General features: G+C 40.9%; 1 protein-coding gene across 3 annotated transcripts in view; it reads right to left on the minus strand.

The window, feature by feature from the left end:
• The window catches only part of LOC109624845 (protein unc-13 homolog C), a 104,967-nt gene extending 83,070 nt beyond the window's left edge, over positions 1–21,897 (minus strand). For all 3 annotated transcript variants that reach the window (XM_069519816.1, XM_069519882.1, XM_069519732.1), the window contains exons 1-5: positions 21,335–21,897; positions 10,424–14,690; positions 2,703–2,725; positions 2,057–2,103; positions 490–568 (exon numbers count right to left, since the gene is read on the minus strand). In XM_069519816.1, the coding sequence (XP_069375917.1) occupies positions 490–568; positions 2,057–2,103; positions 2,703–2,725; positions 10,424–14,495 (4,221 nt within the window). In that variant the 5' untranslated portion in view covers positions 14,496–14,690; positions 21,335–21,897. The remainder of the gene's footprint in view (positions 1–489; positions 569–2,056; positions 2,104–2,702; positions 2,726–10,423; positions 14,691–21,334) is intronic.
• Between the last annotated feature and the right edge of the window lie 5,161 nt (positions 21,898–27,058).

Genomic DNA, 27,058 nt, shown 5'->3' on the forward strand with positions numbered 1-27,058 from the left:
TTATGTCACAGTGAAAACAAATGGAGAAGCATCACTGTGATGCAATGGCTTAAACACTCTCCCTAAGGTAATTAATCAAGCCATAGCGTTATGGCTAAGGTTATATTTAACATTCCCACTAGACAGTGCTCTACACTAAAATGCAAGAGATTTACAAGGTTGCTTTAATCGCCAATATACTTCTTATACTATCTAATTTGCATAGCAGGATATGTGAGGTGAGTATCTGAAATCATCTCTATCATGTGCTGAACCAAACATGGTCATAATTCAAAATGCCAAAGAAAATAAAGCCCAGAGAATATTAGGGTCCTGAGGAAATTATGATAAGAAACAAACACTGTCGCTCTTCATCACATTATATCAGGTTACCAATTAAGTTAATTGTTTGCAGCAAGGGTTCATACTCACACTGTGTGGTTTAATTTGGGGTCACTGAGATAGAGTTGACATAAATCACACATAACCTTGTTGAGGCAGATGACTCACCAGGTCTCGGACAAGCGGCACTGTCCTCTTGCGACGTAAATCAGGCATGCTGTCAATACCATAAAGAATACTGCCAGCCCTGGAGAAGCAGACAGATTTAAGGTGTATTAATAACATAATAATGCCACACTGGGGGAGACATTACTACAGTGAAGGGGGGGGGGTCTTGATTTACACAGCTGGTAAACACAATGGATCATGGCTCCTACCTAACCTGTCTCACCCCCTCCTCTTGACATCATGGTTCTGACCATCTACACTGGAGCTCCTTGTAATCCCTGTGAACCTCTGTTGTTCCTTCAGGCTCCCCCTCATCCATGTTATCTCAATTTGCACGGGCATTGCTGCAGACATGCTTTTACAGATACATATTAAACCTATTGGATTATACACACTATGAAGGCAGAAGATAGTAATCTTCATGTTAGTCAAGGCCAACTGCAGCAAAATCTATGCAAATCCATGCATCGGAAAAAGTTATTTTAAGATGACATTTCCTCGGTCTTCGCAACACTTCTGGATGTCTTGCACTCTCCATCTTCCAACTGCGATGTGCACAATCCCCCACTTCTTTCCTATCAGTCTTTCTCTTTTCTTGTGAAGCTCTAGGTGCCATCACCTAAACGGTCAATCAAAGCCTCTCTAATGACCTCAACATGCCATCGAGGACCCAATGGCTCCACACAGATAAAGCTGCTCAAGCTCTCCTGTCAGCTGTCTCAGTGATCACTGGTATGACCCTAAAGATACACAACAGGAAGAGCTGCACAGGCCCCCGGCCGCCTGCCTCCCGCTGCATTTATGCACAGTGCACGCTGCAGATGGCTGCATGAGCTGGGGTAAATATATATATTAGCCATTCTTAAAGATCCAGTGTCAAGATTTAGGTGAAAGGGATCTATTGGCAGATATTTAATGTAGAATAATCCTCATGATGTTTTCACTAGTTCGTTTCATCTAAATTGTATGAATTGTAGTTTTCTTCACCCCAGAAAAGACCCTTTATATTTAAATACTTTATATTTACATGGAGGGGAACTTCTCTACGGAGGCCGCCAAGCTTTTTACATTAGTCCAGACTGAACAAGCTAAACACCTTTTGAGTTTTTATGACAACTGAAGTTCACCACAGGTTCTTTTTCATGTTTGGAAGGGGAGGGTGAGGTGAGGGGTGTTCAGCTGCAACATGCAATTTGAACACTAGATGTCACTAAATTCTACACACTGTACCTTTAACCCTCATGACCTATGACAACAGCTGGCTTCATCACTGATCCCAAATCACAATCACTTAATTAACCATTTGTAAACAATCACATATGTGAAGCCAAGGAGATGAGTTCCTTTACAGATGTCATGGAGGCATCAGGCATCTTGTATATCAACCTTCTCTCTGTGGTAGGTCATAAAAACAGGGAGCATCAAATCCCCAATTGAGGCTGCATGTCAGACAGTCAGTGTGTTTGCAACTTGTCTGCAACATGTGCCACAGCATGGGGGCACACAACAGCAGCTCAGATTTGTGTAATTGCAAACTGATCAGATCAGTTTGTGAGCCACCACTCACCCTCCAGTCTGCAAGCCGAGCACTTTGGGATCCAAAAGACTGCGAGGCTGTGGAGAGAGAGATCACTTAATGTAAGACAAGAAATACGAGGTGAGTGCACACAACTAAACACAAAGCACTCAGACGTTCTTTTAAACAACAAAAATACAGTGCAACAAAATGTACTTGGGCAAAATACAGTACATTTGGAGGTCAACTCAGGATAAGATAAATGATAGGCGAGAAGAATTGCAGCACAGGGAGAAGGGATGGAAGCACCACAGGCAAAAGACCAAATTATTCCACATCAATGTAATTTGTGGGCTCAAGACTGAGAGTTTTGCCGCTCTTGGTGCTTCAGGCCAGATTTGCCTATTGTGTAATGCTCCCTCCTCACCGGCCAAATTGTCCAGTTAGAAACACAAATCATTTTCTGAAAAGAGACTGATAAAAGGACAACCAGCACAAAGTGACAGCAACATGACTCAAAGGCCCATGCTACATTCTCTTTATGACTTATATCTATTTATTTAAAGAGAAAGACACACACTCTCACAGTACAGGTGGATATGACAAGAACGCACAATCACAAATACAAAAAATGCACATGCGATGAAATCAAAAGTTACTGGGTGGTTATGATAACTGATAAACAATGACTTAAAACCTGAGTATCCAAAGCACTGGCGTCTGGAAGGAGAAAATGACAGGAGGGTGCAGAGTTAGAAAAGAGCAGCTCACCAGAAAACACAGACATTATGGGCTCTCTGGACTCTAATCTACTATTACTGCCTTTTGACAACAATTTATGCAGAAATGGAGACACAGTCAACATGTGCCTCAGGGAGGAAGGCACAGGAACGCAGTACACACAGTAGAACCAGTAAGCTTTGTTATACAGTAAAGGATGAAATATGAAGATCATTCTTTAAACCAGTGCAGCACAAATAAAAAAAATGCCTTTGATCGATAACATTACCTATGTTAGCTATGGAGACACGGGACATTAGGAAAGTGTAAGCGCTTAGAATCATTTTGCCATTTTGGAGATGAACTGCGAAATGGACAACCCTCTGCATATGCAAGACTGCAGCGGTGCAATTACTGTGCTATTGACCCATGTGTGATAAATGACGACATAACCATGATCTAATGTGCTACAAACAGAGAACAGCTGTTCACAAGAGAAAGATCAAATTGCTCATCTGATTAAACTGACATGAAACACAGTTAACATGCAGGTAGTTTAACACCAACAATATGATTTATAACCTTTTTTTAGTTTGCCTGGAAGTTGACAGAAAAATCATATAAAAATAAATTGATAATCATTAAATAGCAATAACTCTGGTGCTGCACATGTATTGAGAACGAAGTACAGAGTATTTGGTGGATGCTATTACCCAAAGTGCTTTATACAGCCATTAGTGCTCACCACAAGCACACATCTTTTCATGATGAGTGGTCCTTGTGGAGGCACTGATATTTTAAAAACATTAAAAATGCATTCAAGTCAACATAAAAACAATTTGATTGTATATCTTTGTAAGTGCTATTCAAAGCCAGCTGGATTCTTGAATATGTTTCACCTCTCATGTAAAAAGCCTCTTCAGTTTGTATTGCCTAGGACTCCACCAGTCAATGAAGAGGCTGTTTAAATGAGAGTTGAAATGTCATCAAGTAAGGCTGGATGATGTGACAAAACATTATATAAAGATACAAATATAGATTTCAGTCAATACTGATAATTACCCTGATAAATTATTTCAAAATGTAAGGGCTGATCTTTGCTCCCGGATGAAGGTTATGGTTTTAAATTCTTCTTTATGAGCAGAGAATGTAAACAATGACCTAGATCAATGTGTTATACCTCCTCACTGTGCTTACATAATACATAAGCAATGTATTGATATAGACTGAATCTTTGTTATATTTCTATCTACAAGATTCATGTTGCTATATTTAATGATATTGTTTTATTGCCAAGCAACTATCGTCAGAATTCTCAAGCAGGTCTGGTCGCTTTATAAACCACTTTAACAATAAACCGCATAAACCAACGAATCATACTTAAATACTCTGTGAAACTCCACATACAATTAAGTTGAATACATTCTTTAAAACATTTAGATTTTTGTAAAGACACGACATTGGTATATCTGTGAAAATATATTAAAATGGGTGAGGGGACACCAAGAGCTCCACACACACACTGAGATCCAGCACTCAGCGAGGAGCTAAGCTCAGAGTGGGTATGGACAGCCATCAGCTAAGCTACTTTCAGCACGGCTTTACAAGATAGAGCCATCTCCTCCACTAGCAAGCCCACACAGATAGGCTACAGCGTACTGATATAAACCTCATTCCACACCTGCCTTATATGAGTAGCACAAAAATATAATCGATAGGTAGAAAAGCTCTGCGAGTGCGTGCAGTCAAAAAGTATCAAGGCAGCAACAGCAGCAGTAAATCCTGAAGTTCAGTGCCGACACACATGGTCACACCGTGCATAGATCAGAGCTCACTGAGGCAGAAAAGCCTGCACGTGGCTGATAGTACAAACACGACTGACCCCTTCTCCAACAGCCACATCTAAACACATTCACAGATGCAGACCAGGGTTTGAATATAAGTCAGTCAAAGTTATAAAAAACAAGAAACATTTTCCTCTAGTATCTATTATGTTTTTACTGCAGACGATTGGCCCTCCCTACTCAAGGGGTACACAGCAGGGAGCACCAGACGAACGCAGAAATGGTGAACTAGACTATGGGGTACAGGTCAAAATTACCACCAGTTTGTGCAGAGGTGAGATGTGATCTGTCACACTGGTCCACAGTGTCAGCAAGACACCACAACAAAGCACAGGCTGCAGACCTCACAGAGACAGAGCGACATCCTCCAGACAGAGCGACAACATCCTAATGCTCACTGCTACCTGACAAGCAAACCTCTGGCCACCACACATGTGAACATCTCAACTGTCCATGTCTGTCTTGAAGTACAAGTCACACTATGAGACACCACAACAAGAAAAAAAACATATCAATATCTCAACTCTCACACCAACAATAACATGAGTTGGAATTTAGAATCTTGAGTCAAACATAGAGTAATATGCAAACATTTTTAAGGACATACAGTATTTTATTTCTGTCCTGGGCTCAAGACAGACTGCATCTACTCTTTGAGGCTTCATCGCCTGAAGAGATTTGAAATGTTATATCATTCATTTATTCATCATTTAGCAAAGACACAGTTTGCAATAGAAATGTTATAGACAGCATCTCCGATCACAGATATATTTGATTTAACACCTATTCCTTTCTTAAAAACATTCGGATTTTGATTTATATTTATCTCAGGTCATTTAAAATAAATTTTCAGAATTTTCCGGTACAGTGATAAAAAAGTTAGTCTGCAGGCCAGTTTCTATCCCTGCTGACTGACAAACAGCACTTTAGCTCAATATTCATAACATGTATTATATTTATAAAAGTTTGCCTTAGGACAGCATGAAAGATGAGGTGAATAAACACGGACGACAAAATGTCTTGTGTGGGTGGTATGGAAGACTGACCTCACCAGATGAACCTGGTGTCGGGTTAATGTAGTTTTACCGTTTACGACAGCCCATATTTCCAGTTGGTGTCAGGAAAGGATTATGAGTTCATTGTTGCTATAAAACTAGGATTCAAAGATTTATTCTTCAGACTCAACAAAAAACATTTTTTTAACTCCTGGGCTGAAGTCACATAGTTGTATTTGCCTAAAGTTGACAAAAATACTACTTTTAACTTTACTCATAGTCTGGGCTCTTGTTTCTTAATCAAACCTGTGGGCAGATCTAGATTTACAATGTAATCTATTATTTAACTGTGTAACTAATTACTCTGTAATCATTTACTTCCATTATATTTTGACATTATATGGCTGAAAAAGAAAGATGTAAGTCATTTCAGATAACATTTCAATAACCTCACAACTAAGATACATGATATAGTTCACACTGGCTCGTTGTGATGGTTTCCTGATTCACATGGGTAGGACAGGGTCACCACTGTCTAGCGTGAAACATCTCTATTCAACAGTGTCATCGTTAGTTACGTTGCCTTTCATGAGAATTATATCCACAGTAACAATCTTCAGTGTAAAGTCACTTTTATAAAACCAGAGTGATTAAAGTAGTAGAGAGTGTCAACATCAGGAGGAGGGACCCTCACCTCGTATCAAACTCTGCAGTGATCCCACGCTCTCTTGCTTCATTGCGGGGCAGAGACAATATTGTGAATTTCTTGCTGTGTCCTTCAATGTTTACATATCTTCTGTCATATCAGCGATCCGCTCTGAGACTGTTCTTCAGTTCAAACTGACACATAAGAACAATTCTACTTCTTCAGGTAAATCTAACGGTTTCAGCCTCTTAGTAATTAGCTACTAGCTCACTCACCACAAAACCCTCCTGCCGGATGTTGTCTCTGTCAGAAAGCTGTCTAAAGAAAGGTGCCTGTTGGACACATAAACTTTATCCTGACACGTTTGTCCTAGGATCTTGCACGACATTGCACATCCACTCTCCTCCTCACGGCCGCCATGATGCTCGTTAGTGATGATGACACAAACACCTGCATGGGTTACCTGACAGGCTAACACCAGGGGGAGGGGACCACGCTGAAGAACACGTCAGTCTATTGTGTTATATTCGTCTACCACAGACAAAACGAATTGCTTGTCATGGAATCGCATTTTTCGTTTTTGCTTTTGTATTAATGATTATCAACCATAAGGCCGTCCATAGTCTCACACTATGAGCAAATTAAAGCCAAGATGACTTGATACTTATAAAGGTTGCTATGAACACACTCAAATACAATCTTTGTGTTATAGGACTGTGTGCTGCCCCTCTTTGGCAGATCCACTGGCTGCAGCAAACTAGCATGTCTCAGCCTAGCAACACCACTGGACCCTTACTTCACTCTGAGTAAGTCCAGACAACAAGCAAGCACATTTAAAACGCTTGATAAAGTCTTCATCGTAACCGTATGGGATTTTTTAAAATGTTATCAATCACCTATTCTTTTTTAGTTTTCTGTGGTGTCATTTAGCATCTTTTGAGAATGATAAATTATTAATGTGCTGTTTGACAAGTGTTCTGAACAACTGGATTTTATTGTCTATAATGTATCCATGTACTTATTTGTTTATTTGATCTGCTGGATTTTCATATCTACACCATTTATGGTTATTTGTTATTTATTCATAATTTTAGGGGGTGTTCAGTGCTTGCACTTATTTGACAGAGAAAAGATTCACATTTGTAGAACTACTTATGGAACTGGATATTGTGTTAATTCTTTTACAATACAAAATCTCCAATCAAATTGAAATCACATATGAAGGTCATCCCAAAACATTTCATGCTATTATATATTAGCGAGGGCCCCACAGTGGTGCGATGATTAGTCCCTCCCACCAAAGACACATCATATACAGATTGTCGCTAGGTTAATCAGAGACTCTGAATAAACCATATGTGTGAATGTGAGTGTGAAATGTTGTCTGTCGCTGTATGCTGGCCCTGCGATGCTGGCAATCTGTCCAGTGTGTACCCCACCTTTCGCCAAAGTCAGCTGGGATTGGCTCCAGCTCCCCCTATGACCCTCAACGAACACAGGCATTAATAATGGATGGATGGATATCTTAGCCAATTACAATTCGCATCTTTAATAACCTACCTAGGACAAAACAAATCATGACACAATAAGTCTGTAGAGAGGTTGAAGCCCACCAGGCTTGGACTTAATGAAATGTTATAGCTCAAAATGAGATATGAATTTCCCTAATGCCTGTGCCACCAGTCTGTTCACTGATGAACAGACATATTAAACAGACAAAGTAAAAACTGTGCTTTGATCAGAATTATTAAGAATGTGTCCGAGTGCAAGTTTAGGGGGAAATTACAAGCTTAAAGATAGAATGATTTAGCAACACTGTAATTAAAGGCCCTCTTTGGGCCTTGTGTCAACATCAGTCTCATGTGATCTGACCACAGGTCTGAGTACCTCAGTTCACACCTGCCATTAGAATTCATCTCCCCACTGTGACCTCTTGTGACTCACTGGGACCTATTGTGATTGGTCTGCTCTATATTCAAATAAACAAGGATATGATTTCTGTTTTAAAAGACCAAATTATGTTGTTTTTAGCCATACCGAAAGGGACTGATGTACGTTTGGGTGTGCAGCTGTACAAATAATTTTAATTTAATATGAAAGAAAATCAACAATATGTGGAAGTCAAAGCTGATATTCTGGAGCCACAATTAAATACTATGGGAAAGACCAAGTATAAAAATACTTTGTCCTTTAATGTGGCCCATGATTAATTTGCATCTTAGAGCATACCACCTGATTGGATCACCTCAGATTGATGTTAATGCTATGTCTGAACAGGGCAAAAATAGTACTGCAGTTTTTATGTGTCAAATCTGAAACCTGGCGGTACAGTTATCTGTAGCGTAGCTCCTCTGGGTTGTGAGCATAAACTGTGGAAAAAAGGATTTCCCTGTTTACAACAATTGGATGAAAACAACTGTATTGAATCAGTCAGTGCTTTGAATTGGATGATTTCACTTGAAACAATAAAGATCTTTCATTCCCTGCATTTGCATTTTCATATCCACGCTTTCTCTGGAAATGTTGCACTAAGCATAAAGAGGATCTACCTCCTTTGCCTCCCCAGGAGAAAACAGCAAACTTCACTAGCAGCAGACCTCTATAAATATTCCAAGCAAGGCTGACCTGGTTACAGAATGCCCTTGGGAGTGTGAATTAGCATCTGAATACAGACGCTGCTGTAGCAAGTAGAAGAAAGGCCTGGCAAAAGTGGCAGCACTGCTGAGACTCCCTCCACAGCTACCACCCAGACTAGCCAGCATGCTCAAGAACATGAGCATGGTGAGCACACATCAGCAACCAAGGCACAAAACTAATTTTCTCTGGAAACCATTGGTTTATGCATAAATAATGTTGTGTCCAACCTACCTTAAGATTAAAATTTTAAGTTAACTCGATATGATGAATTGAAGAATAAAATGTAAACATTCAGACTTTGTAATTAAAATAAACTTTTAACAAATAGTTTAAAAACACATTTAAAACTAATTTGTAATTAAATTATTTAGTCAATTCAACAGTTCTGTATAAGTCTACAGTTGTCTTAAATTGCGAAACTGTCTTCCCAAAAATAATTTCTGATGCTTCTATAAAGTCTTTCAGAGCAATTGTAAGACACTGTCTTACAAACCTCATGCAGGTTTACATAACTTAGGTGATATTTCATGGAATGCTTGAAACAGGGCTGACTCCCCTTGATGTCACTTAGAACTGACCATGTTTTATGCAGTTAAACCAGTGATTTATGACAGCATTTTGGATGATGGTGGAAATAGTGGAAATGTCTGAGTTTACTCTCTGCAGGATGTTTGTGCTTGTGGCCGCTGAAAAAGTTTGTGCACACATCTGTCACATTGCCTTACAATCTTCAGGTGTAGCCTGTATTCCCTGAACTGCAGGGCCTACTTCACCATGAGTCGCAATCGTAGCTACGTATATAGGTCAAGAGCTTTTTCATTTTAAGTAAGAGTGGAAATTCCCTAGTCTCTTCTTTTCATTTCAGTTGAAAGACTACTTCCCCCTCAATGAATCAATTCAACAATTTGAACAGCCATGATGATTTTTTAATCACATCCATGTAAGTAAGACTTGTCCCATCAATTATACAGTATTTTGATTTGGGAAATTACTGCAGAAAAATAAAATTATGATTCAAAAATTAAAGTGAGAGTACTGGCTGCTACATTTAGAGAAAAAATATTTCAAATGTCTAGAACATTCTGGGTAGTTGTCAATATGAACAGGTCATATTGGGTTTTGTTGTCGGGCACCTCAATTAAACAATAATAGTTTTGTAGTACAGTCCAACTGTTTTAAGGTGAGTTAAATTATCAAAAATGACAGATAGAGAACATGTCTTATCCCTTGAGCCAGTCCACTACAGAAAATATAATGCTGTACCATGGCAATACAAATGCAATGTCAATACCCCAAATAACACTGCTATCCACCGACAGTGTAGTTTTCAAACATTAATATCCCTGGTATGTTTTGAAGGGTCAAGCGAAGTCCCTTGCTCATAATGTTCTAGTTCCAAATAATTCATCCAATATTCCACCTTGTAGGCAGCCTTTCAAAACATGGGCTGACCAAAGATATATTTGTCTTTGTCTTGATGAGTAGTTAATATTATATGTATGCCACATAAAAACACAGATATGATCTGTCATGTAAGTCACAATGTAAAGCAAGGACAAATAAAAAAGAGTCATACCCCCTGCCAGGATCTGTTGCTCCAGTTCAGCCATCTGCTTTCTGTAGGCCCTGAGTGCTGCTTCCTTAAATGTGGGTCGAAGACGCTTCTTGGGTGGGGCCTCTGCGGTCTTCTCTTCGGCAACATTTTTGTTTTCATCCTCCTGTTGTTGCTCCACTTTTTCAGACATCTCAGTGGCCTCCTCAATGATTTCATCTACCTCCTCTAACTCTTCATAACCCTCTTCCATCTCCTCTGTCACGTCATTGTCCTCTGTCTCATCCGGTTCTTCTACATCAACATACTCCACCATTGCATCATATTCAGCAGTGTCTTCAGTGAATGGTGTTTCATAATCCTCATTGTACTCTTCATTATACTGCTCGTCCAAACTGAAATCATACTCCAGAACACATGCCTCTTTACCTTCCTCATAGTCCTCTGTAGCTTCAAAATCTTGTGAAGCCTCAAAATCCTGAAAGGCATTATCTTGAGATGCCTCAATGTCTTCAGACGCATTATAGTCCTGAGAGGTCTCACACTCCTGTGTTGGTTCTTCTATCTCCTCTGTCTCATTTGCATTAGTTTTGTTCTCCAAGTTTGCTAGTACCTGCTCCATCACCTCAACATAGTGAGTCTCATTGTCTACTGGTTGTTCACCAGCTTTAGCTTCTTCACCTGTTTTCTCATCCTCTGCTTTGTAGAAAACAGGCTCAGTGCAGGCATCTGAGTCTACTGTGGTAATAGGGCTATTTGCAGTGGAGGTGGACAGGGTGCGGAAACGTCCCATAAATGATGGAGGGGGGTTGGCGGGCTCTTCTGGAGGAGTAGGGGTACTCTGAGCACCTGACTTCCAAACAACTTCCAGAGCTGACTTGGCCCTCTGCAGTGTAGAGCCAAAGCCAAAACCAAAGGATTTCTCACTGAGATCTATGCTGAGCCTACTGCTCCAAGACTTTGGAACCTCCTCAACCTTCTCAGTTCTAATCTCACTCTGGCTACGGTACATACTTGAAGTCTTATTCTGGGTCTGGTGAAAGCTATGATTGACATCCAATTCAGGGAATTTTTCTCTAGGAAGTGTTTTGGAAGTTTCCTTGGGGGCATCTTTAGGGGCTACTTTGGATGCTACTTTAGGGGCTTCTGTCGGGGCTGCTTTAGGGGTGTCTTTTGGGGGAACTTTAGGAGTCTCTTTCATGGCTACGTTTGGTAGTTCTTTAGATGGAATTTTAGAAACTTCTTTTGTGAGTACTTTACCAATCTCCTTAGATGCGACTTTTGGCATCTCTTTTGGGGCCTCTGTTGTGGGTAGTTTTGCAGCTTCTTTGGTAACCTCTTTAGCAGCAGCTGTTAGACCTTCATTAGATGCAACTTGTGGGAACTCTTTAGCAATGACTTTAGGGGAAACTTTAGGAGAATCTTTAGGGGATTCTTTAGGGGTTGAAATAGGACTCTCAATTGGGGTTATTTTAGGACTGTCTTTGGGGGACTCTTTAGGACTTTCTTTAGGAGTCATTATGGGGCTATCCTTTGGGGCCACTTTTGGAGGGACTTTTGCAACCTCTCCAGAAGTTACCTTAGATGTCACTTTAGATACTTCTTTAACAGTGGGCTTTGTGGCATCTTTAGGTGTCTGTTTAAGACTGTCTTTACGGGAAGCTTGAGAGGATTCTTTAGCTATGGGTTTCTGAATCTCTTTCTGTAACTCTTTAGGCGCTGCTTTAGAGGTCACTTTAGGCAAAGCCTTTGCAGTTACCTTGTTACAACTTTCCTTTGGCAATATTTTGGTACTTTCTTCTTTAGTAGCCAATTTAGTTTGTTTATGTGTCACTTTAGCAGCAGCTTTAGGGGCATCTTTAGATGATACTTTTGTGGTTTCTTTTGTCATTGCCTTGCATCCTTCTTTAGATTGACGAGCAGATGTCTTTATGACAGACTCACGCTCTGCCATATGAGGAATGATGTGTGTCGTTATTGGTGGAAGAGAAGATTCTCTGTCAAGCATCATGAATTCTTCATCTCCTTCAAATTGCAAATCAACTTCCTGACATTTAGTGATGTTCTCTGGAAAACCAGGGATGGTTGATGGGTCAAAGGGACTACTGACCTCTATTGAGGCCTCCAAGCCAGAGTCTGCACCCTGTTCCAGATGATGCCAGTCTTTCCACGGTGATAGATCACCTTGCAGAGAAAGCTGGGAGCCACTGTAGTGGCTTCTGTCCCCAGACATGCAGACAAGTCCATTGCTCACCCCACTATCAATAGTTTCTGTTGTCTCAACCTCATTGTGTTCATAGGTTTGATTTTCATGGCTGAGTGGGTCACTGGGGCCAGCATACCAGGAGGATGCCATGTCTTCTTGTTTTCTCTGCCACAGTTCCTGATCTGAGGAGGACAGCAAGGAGCAGCCATTGGCCCGTGTAAAGTACTGGCTCTCTGAAAAGTCTTCCGAGTAAGACTGGCAAAGTTTTGAGCAGTCAGACTCAGAGCGGCTGAGTTTAGGGGTGGAATAGTCACTCTGAGAAAGCCAACCTGGGGTCAAATCAGAGTAATAAGCCTTGGCATGCTTGTCTGGGTCATAGTAAGAGTCATCAGCATAATGAACTGCTCCTGAGTAGCCTGCTTCTTCTCCTGACCTGCTATGGTCATGGGATCGCCTTTTCTCTGATTTACTCTTGTGAACAGGCTTTGAAATCACCATTGCATATTTGTTTCTGCTTAATTCCTCCAATTCTTTGTCACTGTCCATTGAGTCCCAATCATCACTCTCTTTATCCTTTCCAGAGACCTTTAGATCCATGCTCTCATAGGTTTGGGAGGATGGCAATGCTTTGTCTTTTCTCTCCTTTCCATCATGAGTTAAGCTATCAGTAGAGACTGTAATGCCTGTTCCTTTAAGTTTATAGCATTTTTTCAAGACTAAATCCCTATCTTGAGTTGTCGCAAAAATTACAATAATAGGACGGGGTTTTGCATTAGAACATTCTCTCTGTTGCCCGAGCCTATGCGCAAGTTCAATTTTTATTGTTTTGTGGGCATCAATGAAACCCATTTTGTCTTTTAGTAATTTATATATCAGACTCTCTGTTTTCTCAGGCCTTTCTTCTGGAACATTGAGAAACCGCAAGGTTGAATTATTGGCCTGGTGGCTAATTTGTTTTATGTAGTCATGGATATCACGTGTTTCTCTTCTAGACTGGACAAATCCCGAGCGAAGCTGCTCAATCTCACTCTGAACGACTTCCACGCTACTGGAAATCTCATCAATTGAACTTTTTAGAGCATTGACATGGCCACGCAGCTCAGACAGTTCTGTCTCTATCTGGCTGATTCCTTGAAGCTCCTTAAAAATCATCTCCATGACATCCTGGGTTTGACTGATGCAACCTGTGGAGGAGGAGCCAGGCTCCAGGGTTGAACTCTTTTGCTGGCGTCCAGCACGGTCCAAGGACTTGCTCCGAATGCCCAGTGTTTTCCTCCAATTGCTCACCTCGGAGTCGGATGAGACACATTCCTGACTCTTTTTCCATTTTCTTAACTTGCGTAGAGCACCCAGTCTAAGTGTGTGTAGACTGGAGCGTTCCACTCTTTCCCCCTCAGAACTTCCATCAGAGGGAGCCAAACTGATAAGGCTCTTCCTGTTTCGTCTTACTGGCATTGTGTGTGATTTATGCTCATCCAGTCTCCGGACAGGTTTTGTCTCACTCAAAGAGTCAGAGTAACTACTATCAATTGAAAGAACCTCAGGAAAGATGCTCTCATTATTATTCAAAAAAGGTGAGCTTTTTGGGAGTCCATTTGCTATAGCTACACGATAACTGAAAGTGGGTGACAAGGATGAGCAGTCGTTCTTTCCGTCGTCGTCTTCAAGCGATATGTTACGTGCCGAAGAGCATTTGGAAATCTTTTTCACTGTAGTCTTTAGTGTATTAGAAAGAGCTAGATTGTGTGCTTGCAAATCAGCGGTCAATTTAGGTTCTTTATTTTCGCTTCTCTCTTTCTTCTTTATTGGGTTTGCCAATTTCTTTGTAAACATTCCTTTGCAAATCTTTTCAATGTAGGATGATATAGTCTTGATTAGGGCAGAAACCATGGATGACAATTCGGTGGAATGTTTTTTATCATCTAGTGAAAGGAGAAGATGGCTGAAAATACTGTGGTGCTGAGCCAAGCACAATCAACTTGTGCTTTGCAGTGACTAGCTCACAATCACTAAAACCGCAGTCCACGTGGAGAATCAGCAATCCTCTTGAATCCAGTCACCTCCTTCCAGAAACGGAACATCTCTCTGAAATACAAAAGAAAATGTAAATTAATGTTTTTTTAAAGATTCCCAGTTCACACTAATTGCAAACAGGAAATACTGTCTTGCTATATGCTTTGTGTTAAATCTTTGACAGGCACTCAATGATTACTCTCACTGAGTAATCTCGAGACGTAATGCAAAAGAAACAGATTATTCACATGAATTAAATACAGGTCTTCATTTGAACATTTAAACAAACAACAATTTTTTTCTGTTTTATTATTTTCCATTATGTATTATTAACACAGTTAGCTGCGTGCATGGCTTTATAACAAACCCCACAGAGCACTGAAGTCACCCATCCAACTTAGACATCACATTAACTCTATGCCAGACATGCTGACAGAGAGAGGGGAGGGAGAGACATAGAGTGAGAATTAAACTTACACAGTACTCACAGTGTATATGGTAAACAGGAAGCACAAAACTATGGTCATACTTCGACAGTGAGTTTAGCATGAATACATATTTAGCTTAATAAAAAAGTGCTGATGTTAAAGAACCTGATATTTGGTAATTGTTTAAATTGCAATTATTATTATTACTATTATCTCTTTTCAACACAGAAACTAAACACACACAAACCAGACTAAACATCTAAAATCATATTCAACACTAATACAAAATCTTGTATTAGCTGTGTGGCTGTGTTTTCCATATATTGGTTAGTTAATTAGTTAGTGAAGTGGTGCGTTATTTTTGGTGTGTTTGTGGGTGGTGTGGGTGTCAACTCTTAATGTCTCTTGTTAAAATGAAGAAGTCAGTGACCTATGTTGTCATACGTGTATTGTCCGAATTAGATTATTAAATGGTTCAGCCATTCAAGAATGATAATCCATATGTGCAACTAATTTAAGAGGACAAATCGGCCACCTTAGTCCTGTGAAAAACAGGCCAGAAACATTTTGAGTCTACGGTATCAAACTTTAAACAGCTTGGAGTTTTTTGAGAGGTGTGTTTTCTATAGGGTGGACGTGGCCAACTGAGTCAAAAGAGGGGTGTTTGTTGTGCAGAGGATCTGACAGCTGCTCCACATTAGTTCTGGTGTTTAGATCGTGATGTGTGTACAGTCTCATGACCACAGAGACGTGCTCGCTTCAAATGAGCTGTGAAACACAGCATCGCAGTTTTTATTGCAGGGCTCCGAAGACAGACCAGGCATTAGCAAATAGAGGTTAAGACCACGTTGTCAGTATTGATGTGTTTCTTCCAGCATTGTGTGGTAGAATGAGTCCAAGAGGTTGACTATTGGAATTAGGTTTGAGGTAGGCCTTAGGCTAGGTTGATGTTCAAAGAAAATACATTTTACTATGTCTAATACTAAAAGATTATGTGCAATAGAACCATTCTGAAAGAATGAGCTGTAGGCTTTTAACCTAAATCTAATTCAAATCTATAAAACTAATTACATTAGAATTCTGTCCCAAAACTCTCCTGGTGTAGTCCCAATTGAAAGTAAGTTAAATATCATTATCAAAATTACTTTACAGAAATGGAACGAGAACGGGCTGAGGTGAAGACGGATTACAGAATATTTAATGGCATGAGAAGGTTCATGACTCAGCTCTCTTGAAGACTGGGATGAAGCCAAGAGAAGCCTTTTGCAACTGATGGGTCAAGACCTGAAACTGTCCCCCCATAAATAATCACATCAGATATTGTTTAAATATGTCCTGACATTGCCCCGACTACTCTCACTGACATTTTCAGCCCTCGTCTGAACTTACATCTGCATGCAAAAACTGAGAGGTGTCGCAGCACAAGAGTCAACTTGTGTTATTCAGTTAGCAGCTGAGGGGCTTGTTCAAGGGCACCTTTAGTTGTAAGGGTTAGAGAAATGATGTTTTATTGACTCGCTCCACCAGGACAAGATCATACTTATGTTGTTTTGTCATTGATATAGTATGATATCACATTAAAAAAACATCCTTGAGGAGTTATTACATTTGCAATTCAGCACATTTGTTTGTTATGAGGTTATGTTGTCATTGGTAATTTGTTTGTCTGTAATTTAGCATCATTACACAAAAACTACAGGACGGATTACCACTAAACCTTTGGTGTGGATCAGGGGGCAGATCCAAGTTTTTTTTTTTTTTACCATTTCTTGAACTCTGTGAGATATGCCTTTTTTCATATTTTCAACGATTTCCCAGAGAATAATGAATGGACCTAAATGGAAAAAAGGTATTTAAGGGGACTTATATCTATCATTGTGTACAACTTCATATGGCTCAATTGCATTTGAGTGCCAATCTAGTTTTTATTGAAATGTGGCGGCTTGTCTGTACACAAAATAGACAGATGTCAAACTGACACCAAAGTTCATCATCTAAAAGGAATTTATCATTTATCAAAACACTACAGACAACAAAGCCAGAGTTGAAAAGCCAAAGGGTTTACTGTGATGGATCTCTTAGGATGGCAGAATGAATTGTCTCAGGGGCTAACTGCTGTTCTCAAGCAGCAGGTGGGTGCTCACAACTCTGAAAATGCCAGAGCAATTTTTCTAACAGTCATCATTTGGGCAAACTGGCCAAAAATCAAAAGAATATCAAAACAAATAAATTAAGTCTCCACATAGGTCGTCATTTCTCATTATATCACTGAGCATCGACAAATCACTTTGATCTTTTAGCTTGTACGAGCTGAGGCCTCCCTCAAACTCATTTTAGCTTTGTTACAAATGTTGGTGGGAGACCTTACAGTTGCCACAGACAGATGTAAAATATGCATATACCTTTACACTGTCTAATCAGAACGTGTATGTGCATGGACAATGATTGTCTAGGCCTTGAAGAATGCCCATACATTTTGTCATTTACAGGTTAATAATTTTAAATTGGGCGTCTACAAGAACACATTTACATGCTGTAATGTTCAAAATATGCATTACGTGCCTCATAAAGTATTTTTTGCTGAAACGCCTCCTTACATCCTCAGTCTGAAATGCTCCATTTTGGCTTTTGGCACATCTTCCAAGAAGACCAGTCTGTCTTTGTAATCTTTTATGATACACTTAAGGAAAGGGAAAAACTTGAAAAGCCTAATATGGGCACTTTAAGAACCAAGATGAAGGTTCATTGATCACAGTTGCATGAGATGTGGTGGGAGCCCTGGGTTTTAATTTGGTGGATACTTTCTATGAGAGGAAAGCAAAGACAAAAAATACCTTGTTTAAAGAAAGACAAGTCATGCTGTTATGTGCAACAATTGTCAGGCTCAATTCTTTGTTGATTGATAGCTGCTGTGACTAAATATTGTTTGAGAAGGAGTCATTCAAAATATCTGAAATGGAATAATAATATGCTCATACAACTCAGAACTGTTTAATAGAAACCATTTTATAAATGTAAAACAAGTCCATTCGCAAAATAAATATGAAAAACAATTGGATAAGTAAAAAGAAGTTTTTGTCTACATACTTGAATAACAAAATATTGTGAGCCGAATGAAAGTGCAATTAAAATTACCCTGTCTCTAAAATAGAAATGAGTTGGTTGACATCAATAGCAGTTTCTAGAAGCTGAATCAGTTGGTTACAAAGAAATTGGTAGACCATGGATGATTTCAAAATATTGATTAAGATAAGCTGTAGCAAATAAACTCTAGTGTTTTCTTTATTATTATAGCTGAACGCTTGATGTTGGTCCCTGCAAGACATTGTTACATTGTTCAGACTGAGAAAATGCTTAATCTTCACCAGATGTGTCTGCTCTTTTTATCTGATCAAACTAACTTTTGTTTGCAAAGGCTGCAGGGGTGCATGTGATGCATGGGATGTTGTTAATGGAGCATAGGCACACAAAGATATTTTGCTCTGTGCTTGTCTGCATTGGTCGGTGCTGGAGACTGACTAGATATGACCTCGAACAACACTTCAACAATCAAACATCGATGCAAAGAGTTTCAAATTCAGGGTAAAAAAGTGACTGGGAAAGATTTAAAAAATTCGATAAAGCAAAAGATAATGATATCGGGGAAGAACATTTGTCAGCTTTAGCAGTACCTTTTAGGGTAGCTTTAAATTGAGAATATGGTTTTGATGTGGTTAAAAAAACAAAATATAAAAAAACATATTAATTGCAAAAAAAAATGTGCATAGTCTGCATGGTTTTTTGATGACAGGTATTTGTGGGACCCACCCTCAAAGCATGTTATCTGATCAGAAGAATATTTTGAATTTTTTGTGCAGATTTCTTTTTTTGAGTTAGGGGTTGAAAACATGCGTACATGGCCCAATTGTTGTATTTCTAATTCTCATTTTTACTGGAATTTGAGGTTTCCTCTGCAAAAAAATGTTTTTTTCAACTGCTGAAGAGTTCATATTCTTAGTTAAATTAAGTCCATGTGCTGTTTTTATCTTACTTCTGACCATAAATGAAAATATATATGGATTCAGTGACACAGGTTATGCATAACATTTTACATACTACCCTTTCATTCATAATATAATTTGTAAAAATTATAGCACATTTTGGAATGTATCTTTAACATTTTAATGTGGATCTTGTTGAATGGCTCAACCATTTTGCAATGTAGTGCATGAAATAAATTGAGTTACAGCCCCAATCATGTCCGTCGGCATCTGGAATATGTTACAGTTTACTGTAGCAGACACAAGAACATCAGGACTGTGCTGCACTATGGCTGCCCTCTGTCCAGACAAATCACACTAAGAGAGTACTAATGTTTAATGAGTGCTGATTACCAATTAGGGAGCTGCCTTTCTCTTTGCAGAGCCAACATCCTGACATCTGCATGTTAAGGTTTGACAAATGAAGCATTCACCCTCTTCCAGAGCTAGAGTTGATTCGCAAATGACTTGATAATGCCCACGAGGTATCGCCTGTATCGTCCCATTAGAGTGTAATGATGCAAGAATTAGGAGAAAAGGATGACAGATAACTAGATCACCTCATCCCACTTGTGCGTGTTTTTGAGCACAGAATCTGCTAAGATATGGAGGTGGATGCAGACTCGGCAACAAATGAGCCACAAATGAAATGGTACCGTGTATTCAGAGCCCTCATGACAAGCACTTGTGAGAATGAAATTACATGTTGGGTTATCCATGTGTACGGTATCAGAGCTATTGTTCACCCGTACTGATGTTTGTAGAATAATAAACGTAATAGAAGTCATTTTATAGCACCTTTAATAGAGATACGTGGGCAGTGGTTGGTTTGAAACTAAATCAATTGAGATGTCTTATATGCAACTTACTCATCAACTACAAGTCTAGCATTTTATAAAAATGACTTGCTCAATAATCAACTTGCTTGGTCAGGAAAGAGCTCCCAGACTTTTGTTGCCAGCTACTATGACAAAACAAAATCTGGGAACTCCTGGGGTCCTGGGGTAGAGTCCCTCCCACATGTGAGTCAGACCAGAGAAACCTCCAGAGAAAAGGGGAACACCTCAGCCACACCCACTCCTTCTGCTCTGTGCCACTACTACCCCAGGCCCTGCATTAATGTCCAGGGACCAATTTCCAGCCCACTTCCCCCCTCACCTAAATGCATCTGATGAGCAGAGCATTCTAACACACTGAGCTTCTCTCACTTGCACAATCTCTGCCACTCTCCTTCAATGAAAATGAGTGTCAGTAGGAGGCACGATAACCTATTTCTCACAATTGTTCAATCTGCTCTTTTCTCCTGGTGAAAAACGCCAGCACGCCAATTTGAGTTTATTATGCTGCAGGTAATTATGCTTCACGCTGTATGGGCTCTTCAGCTTCTTGTCGTTCTGAGTCAAACATCTTTTTGTGCAAACCTTTAGAAACAGATGCAGAAAGATGAGAGATGCTCACATGTTACGTCATGTCTTCAGAACACATTAGTGTGGATTATGGCCAAGTGTGGATTAGTGCACATGTGGGAGTGTGTGCATGTCTATGTGTGTGCAGCCGTGCGTGCACACACATGTGCGCCATCCCTGCATGGCTGCTTTAAAGCATGCATTTGCTGCTCTGAGGGGAAAGCGAGGCATCATACCAGTGGGGGGATGAGCGTGTGCGGGTGTGTGCATCCTCAGATCATATTGCCCTCACGCCCATCCTCAGCCTCCCTTTCTCCTAACCTGTGCATTTCCCACAGTGAAATATCTGCCTGCAGCCGTACAGGAAGCCAGCCAACCTCACAACAGATTGTCTGCCCTCATACATCAAAATATTACCGTTCATTTGGCCAGCATGACAAGACCCACGTCTCATCGCATTTGCTCAGTGTGAAACAGCATTGCTCACATGCGTGCGTGTTGTTCGTTCTGAATAACAACACGGGGAAAGGTGAGAATTAGAGCAATGGGACATTTGTAGACTCGACAGTGTTGGTGTCAAATCTGGGTTTTTGGAGCAAACAGCAAAACGGCTAAATAAATACCATAAAACACGTTTTAGTGGTTTTCAACCAGCTATAGGTCGATAGATAGATGATGGCATCTGTCCGCATCATTCTCAAATATCGTTTCATTCATCCAGTGACAGGGCCACAGAGGGAGGGGAGGGAAGCAACAAGAAGGTTTAGGATGAAGTCGGAACAACACTCAGCCTCCACACACACCGTGCATGCACACACAACACGCACGCAGCGTCCGGACCAGGCTATGCCTGCTGCACGTACCTGGTTGTGTCAAATCTCCTCCGTGCAGCTGCAGCAGCAGGACTCCAGCGGTGTAGTGATCACAGCGAGCCGTGTGGAGCGAGTCCCCCGGTTTCAGCGAATGGTCTGAGAGAGGCAGACCAGCGATGATGCTGGAGAGGAGAGGCAGGGAGGGAGGGAGGGGAGAGGAGAGCGGCTCGGTGCGCAGCTGGCTGCTAATACCAGAGCTCAGAGCATCTCCCCGCGTCCGTCAGACACCACATCTCACAGCCCTGCCTCCGCGAACAAGCACAACTCTCCTCCATGTCTGTACCTCCACCACCTCACCCGGTGCTCTGCTGCGCTCCCCTGTCTGCGTTATGAGGGGGGGGGGGGGGGCACAGATGCTGCCTTTTTAGTTGCTCCACGATTGGCACGCGCAAACACACACACCCTCCTCGGAGACAGTGTTATAGCACGGGGTGTCTAGTCCATAGTGGGATGCAGACAGACGGGTGGTGCTGATGGGGAGGCAGACAGCGCTGCGGCTGTTCCGGGCTGCCCAGACTGAGATTGTGCTGTCCGGCTGCAGAATGTCTGTCCCTCCCCTGTACAAAACTCTCTCTCTCCCTCTCTCCCTCTCTCCCTCTCTCCCTCTCTCTCTCTCTCCTTACTCAATGAGAGAGCTGCACACCCCCACCCCAATACACACAGTCTGCATCTATACACACACAGAGACGTGCACAAGATGCCTTGACTGAGAGGTGAGCAGAGACGTGCAGGAGCCTACAGAATAAATGTGTGATATAAGGCTATAACTGCGTGATCTGCAAAGACAACCGCACATTGCGATAGACACAGAGTGATGTAATGAGCCAATAAACCTTGGAAACCACAGATACGCGCTGAGGAGCAGTGTGACGCTACAGGGCTGTTGCTTTCATGTTTTTTGCTTTTGGGGGGGGGGTGAAAGTGTCGTGCACGCGCGCCCAAAACCAGCATTGCGCGCGGGCTCATGGGCATGCCTGAGGGGCACGAGGAGCACTCTGTCATCATTTTCTTCTAAACACACACATAAACACACACATACATTCACACACTTGGATTGATTTCATAAAGACCTACCCTGACCATTGCCACAACTAACTTAACCCTAACCTTAAACAGTGACCCACATATCTGCTGATTCACAATTTTAGATTTTAGAAATGTGCCTGTGAAGGCAACCTGTGACACACATACACAACCATATATTCCATCGAATTGAGGACACACATTGGTATAATGCGTTCACGAGCCCCTTACCCCAACCTTAGCCATCACAGCTAAACGTCTAACCCTTACCCCACCCTGAAGTAAACCTAATTCTAACCCTTACCCAAAGCAAGTCTTTATCCTCAGTCTATTGAAAGTGGGTCAGATAGTGGGGGGGTCAACAAAAATGTCCTCACAAAGATATTTCTACAAGTACACACACGCGTTTGCACAGCTGACCTTATCAGTGCATTGCATTGACTTCCATTTATTGTAGACAACCTAGCCAAAACCTTATCCCTAACCTTAATCATGACCACTTCCTGTGTAACCATTAACCTAACCACAATTAACATCTTACCACTAACCTTTACCAGGACCTCAGAAATGAAGATTTGCCTCATTAAGACCAGGCTTTGATTCCCATTGGGTGAATTGGTCCTGACAAGGTCAGTGTTAAGACTGGAAAAGGTCCTAAATAGTTAATAAAATTGACACACACACACACACATTTTATTAATTCAGCCAATGTCCAGGATCTAGAAGACCACTCCCATCTGCATCACACACACACAACAGAGCTCCAAACACACTCACACATCATCTAATTATGTCTCTCACTGGAAATTTCGCCACACATGATTGCTCATTGGCACTGCAGATTAGTCATCGACGTACTCCAGTGCATTAAAACACCATCGGCGTCACGAAATGCACGTGGCACAGATTCACAGCTGTGGTAAAAATACACACTTATTTGGAAGAGAAAAAAAAAACAGAATACACTCAACCTCATGACAAAATGGCAACGGAGGAGAGGCAGTTGAAGACAATTGCTTTAATTTGTCCTTGTTTGACATTTGGCTAATTGAGTCCTTTTTTAATTCCCTGTTGACAGGGACAAATGAAGATGGACACATTGAAATGAAAACATTACAGGTAGAGTGTCACATGATAGTCCACATCATTTCACCCACTCCTTCCTGCCTTCGTGTTGATTAAGCTTACATGTTAAGCTCATCTCTCTCGCTCTCCCTCCTTCTCTCTCCCTCTCTCTGCTCTGGTGAGCGTGAGCCTGCCTCCCTCCCTCTGTCAGTCTTGCTCTCCTCTCTCAGCTGAGATGTGTGTCATGCGTTCCTCCAACAGCCACTAATTGTCTGGCCTTCTAGCGCAATCACATTTCCCTCCCCACTCTCTCTATCTTTCTCTCTGTCACATGGGAGTGTGGTAGGATGTTGGGAGATGTGTAAATGTGTGTGGTTGTGTTGAGGCAGTGGGGGTTGGAGGAGGAGGATGGAGGATGCTGTGTGTATGGCTCCTGCTCGTCCCCTGCTGGTGGTAACAGTAAATGCATTCTGGAACCTCAGCTGTTCATGACTCTTTCTCACCTAAATGATAGCCTCCAATTACCGCAGCACACGTGTGTTCAGCCAGAGATACCAGAGCAAATGCTGATTAATTTAAGCATTTGTCATGGTTCAGTTTAAATCTAATGTGATGTGGGACTGGGGTAAATGGGCAAATTAATTGTGTCTGCACAATATTAAGATATATTTCAATTGCACCATGTATGATGCATGTTTATTGCTGTCTTTCACAGATAATTCACATCAGTACAGCTATTTCTGTAAAAAAACAAACACATTGTTTGACTCACCCCTTTCCCACCATCTCTCTATTTCAGTTCCATACACTATCCTTTGATACGCTTGTGTGTTTCATTCTCCCACTTGCTGCCATCTCCGGAGGCAGAGACCCTTGCTCATGATGTGCCCTGTTGCCAATAGGGACAGCAAGACAAAACTCCTGAGGTCTTTTCCACCTTCATCCCCCACTCTCTTCTCTCCAGCCCTAGCCTTCCCAAGCTTGTGCAACAAATACAATACATTTCCTCCTCAGGTTATCTGTCTTAGACTGTGACCATCTCAGAATGGTCAAATTTTCACTCATCCTTTAAAGACAAATATATCTTTGGTTATTGTTTTTATTCAATTGCTAACATGGATATAAGCCGAATATTTGCTACAATTTATACTGTGCCAAGAAATTTTCAGCAAAAACATTCTGATTTGGCAAAAGTCAGCCCACTACCACCTCAGTACACCCCAGTGACCTGGTTAACAGATTTAATGAGCACTGTTTCTCAGCCTTGCAACTCTACTGTGCTGTTATAAACAATGTCTTCTCCAGTTGTCAGTCATTCTCCGTGAAGATACAGAGCGTTGTTTCAAACACAAATTCAGACAGGCCAAACGCTGATAGAAGACAAACAAACCAGAGGTGCATCTATTGTTACTCAAGTAGCTCCTGGCATTGTATAGAGTGAAGAATCAAACCTGATCACAAATGACCAAATTCAATCTGTGTTTATGCTCCAGAATACTAGTTGGATTTCAAACAGGACTCAGTTGATTACTGTAGTTCTTTATCATTTAAAAAATCACCAGCATCTCATCTTAAACCCTGCCGCTATGTGGAACTAACATTCAAAACAGTTTTTTTCTGAGAGCTACTTCAACTCATTTATTTAACATGTGAATCCATCTTTTAGCCAATTTGACAATGTACAGCCATCTGCTATGACTCACTGACACTATTGGCTTCAGTCTACATGTGAAGCGCTCCAACTGTTTTGAGCAAGCAACAGAGTGAGCAATATGCACCTTTATTGAAAAAATGAATTTAGATCTCTCAGTCCTTCACAATTATAGACCTTTCTCCCTAAAACCATTACTGAGGAATGCCCTTTCTTTTCTGGCAAGACCTTGACAGAACCGAAACTGACATCCTTTGTGTCATATATTAATTGTGTGGGCAGAATTCATGCTGCTTATAATCAATATCAATGATACATTGACAGAATTGATGCGTCTGGATTGACTGAAAAGTACATGGACACAAAACGATCGGTATGGTTTAAATGTCAATCTCCATAGATGATTGCGATGCTCTAACAGCCCCCAGTACCTCAGGAATCAATCCTCAGTACAATCTTATGTGTGTATGCCCCTGTTAGGGCACATGGTTTGCTGTTTTTAGCTCTCTTATCATTGTTATGCTGATGCTACACTGGTAACAGCATGTTATTTAGCCCTACAGACACCATGAAGATGGATATAATGTAAAATTGCCTTAGTGTGATAAAAGAATGAATCCCTCAGACCTTTCTGCTATCAAACTGACAGAACCAAGATTGAGCCAAAATGGTACACCCATTTTATTTGACCCCATGCTAGGTTTGATTCATATGGATTTGTGCAGTGAACTGATTTTATTTCATCCTTTCATCCCTCGCAACATGTTTTTCCCTAAGACGTATATATAACTACACATTTAGGTTCTCTTCAATGTGACTCATACAAATTACAAACTAAATTTGTCGGGCTTCGCAAGCTGGATTTTTAGTGTTTGATAGTCTTAGTTGAAATCCAGTAATTATTTCAATTTGTACTTATTTATTTGGTTTAAATTATCTAACATTGCAGCTCATCCGAGAGTTGTTGTGCCTTGTCAACACTGAGAGGAGTCTGAGATCCACAGAAGGATTGTTTGCTGTTTCAGAGTCAGGGCTGAAAGCAAGATGTGATTGTGTTTCCTATCACTGCTCTGCAGGAACAGTTTTGATCAAAGTGTCATTGCAATGTTTTAAACAGCATCTTAAGATGAATTTGTTGTCATCTGTAAATGTGTGAACTGTCTTTTGACTCTGTTTGTAGACCATGTCTTTTTTGAATGTGTTAGTTTGCATTCTTATTTGCTTCAGTCTGCATTTGTGCTCCGTTCCCTTCTCTGTTGGCCAAGCTCCTGTGATTATTATTATACCTCATATATTCAATTTCCCCCCCTAATCTGTTGTTGGCGAGGTTCGCAGCTCTACAGAAAACACAGACCTCTAGCTAGCTTTCTTAATGTACACATGCGCCTGTGACTTTTGCAGATAATAAACTTGTATATTATGATTTGCATTTGTACAGCAAAGGTCATAGTCCCAGAGTTGAAGTTTTCTTCTTAACCCAGAAGAATTGAGATGTTGCTTTACCATCTCCCCTGACAGACCTTTATCCTCTGGAGGCAGAAACACAGGATAGCTGGCACTAATGAGACAGGCAGATGGCCTTTCTTTACATAGCCTTTTAGTGGTTGAAATCCTTCCATTGAAGCATTAAGGGATAGCTGTGGGCTGATGTAGCATTAAATCTAGCACATGAGCATCAGCTCGAAAGAAAATATCTTTTCATTTATGTTGAGAAGGGAGGGAGAGAGAGAGAGCACATTAAAAGGACTGCATTCAGATCACACAGCCGTCAACACACAGCTGGCATCAACTCAGGCTGCCTTTAGCACTATAGAACAGGAGTAACATTTTCATCATATTAGCAGTCGATGAACCAGAGAGAGCTTAGTATTGTTGCTGAGGCTCTAGAGTATAATAAAGAAAGATGGTTGGAAATTAGGACGAGGGGGATTTGAATAATTTTTGCACCCATCCATGTAACCTGTCCCAAAGTGATA

This window comes from Paralichthys olivaceus, chromosome 1 (assembly GCF_024713975.1).
Source record: "Paralichthys olivaceus isolate ysfri-2021 chromosome 1, ASM2471397v2, whole genome shotgun sequence".
NCBI lineage: Eukaryota > Metazoa > Chordata > Actinopteri > Pleuronectiformes > Paralichthyidae > Paralichthys > Paralichthys olivaceus.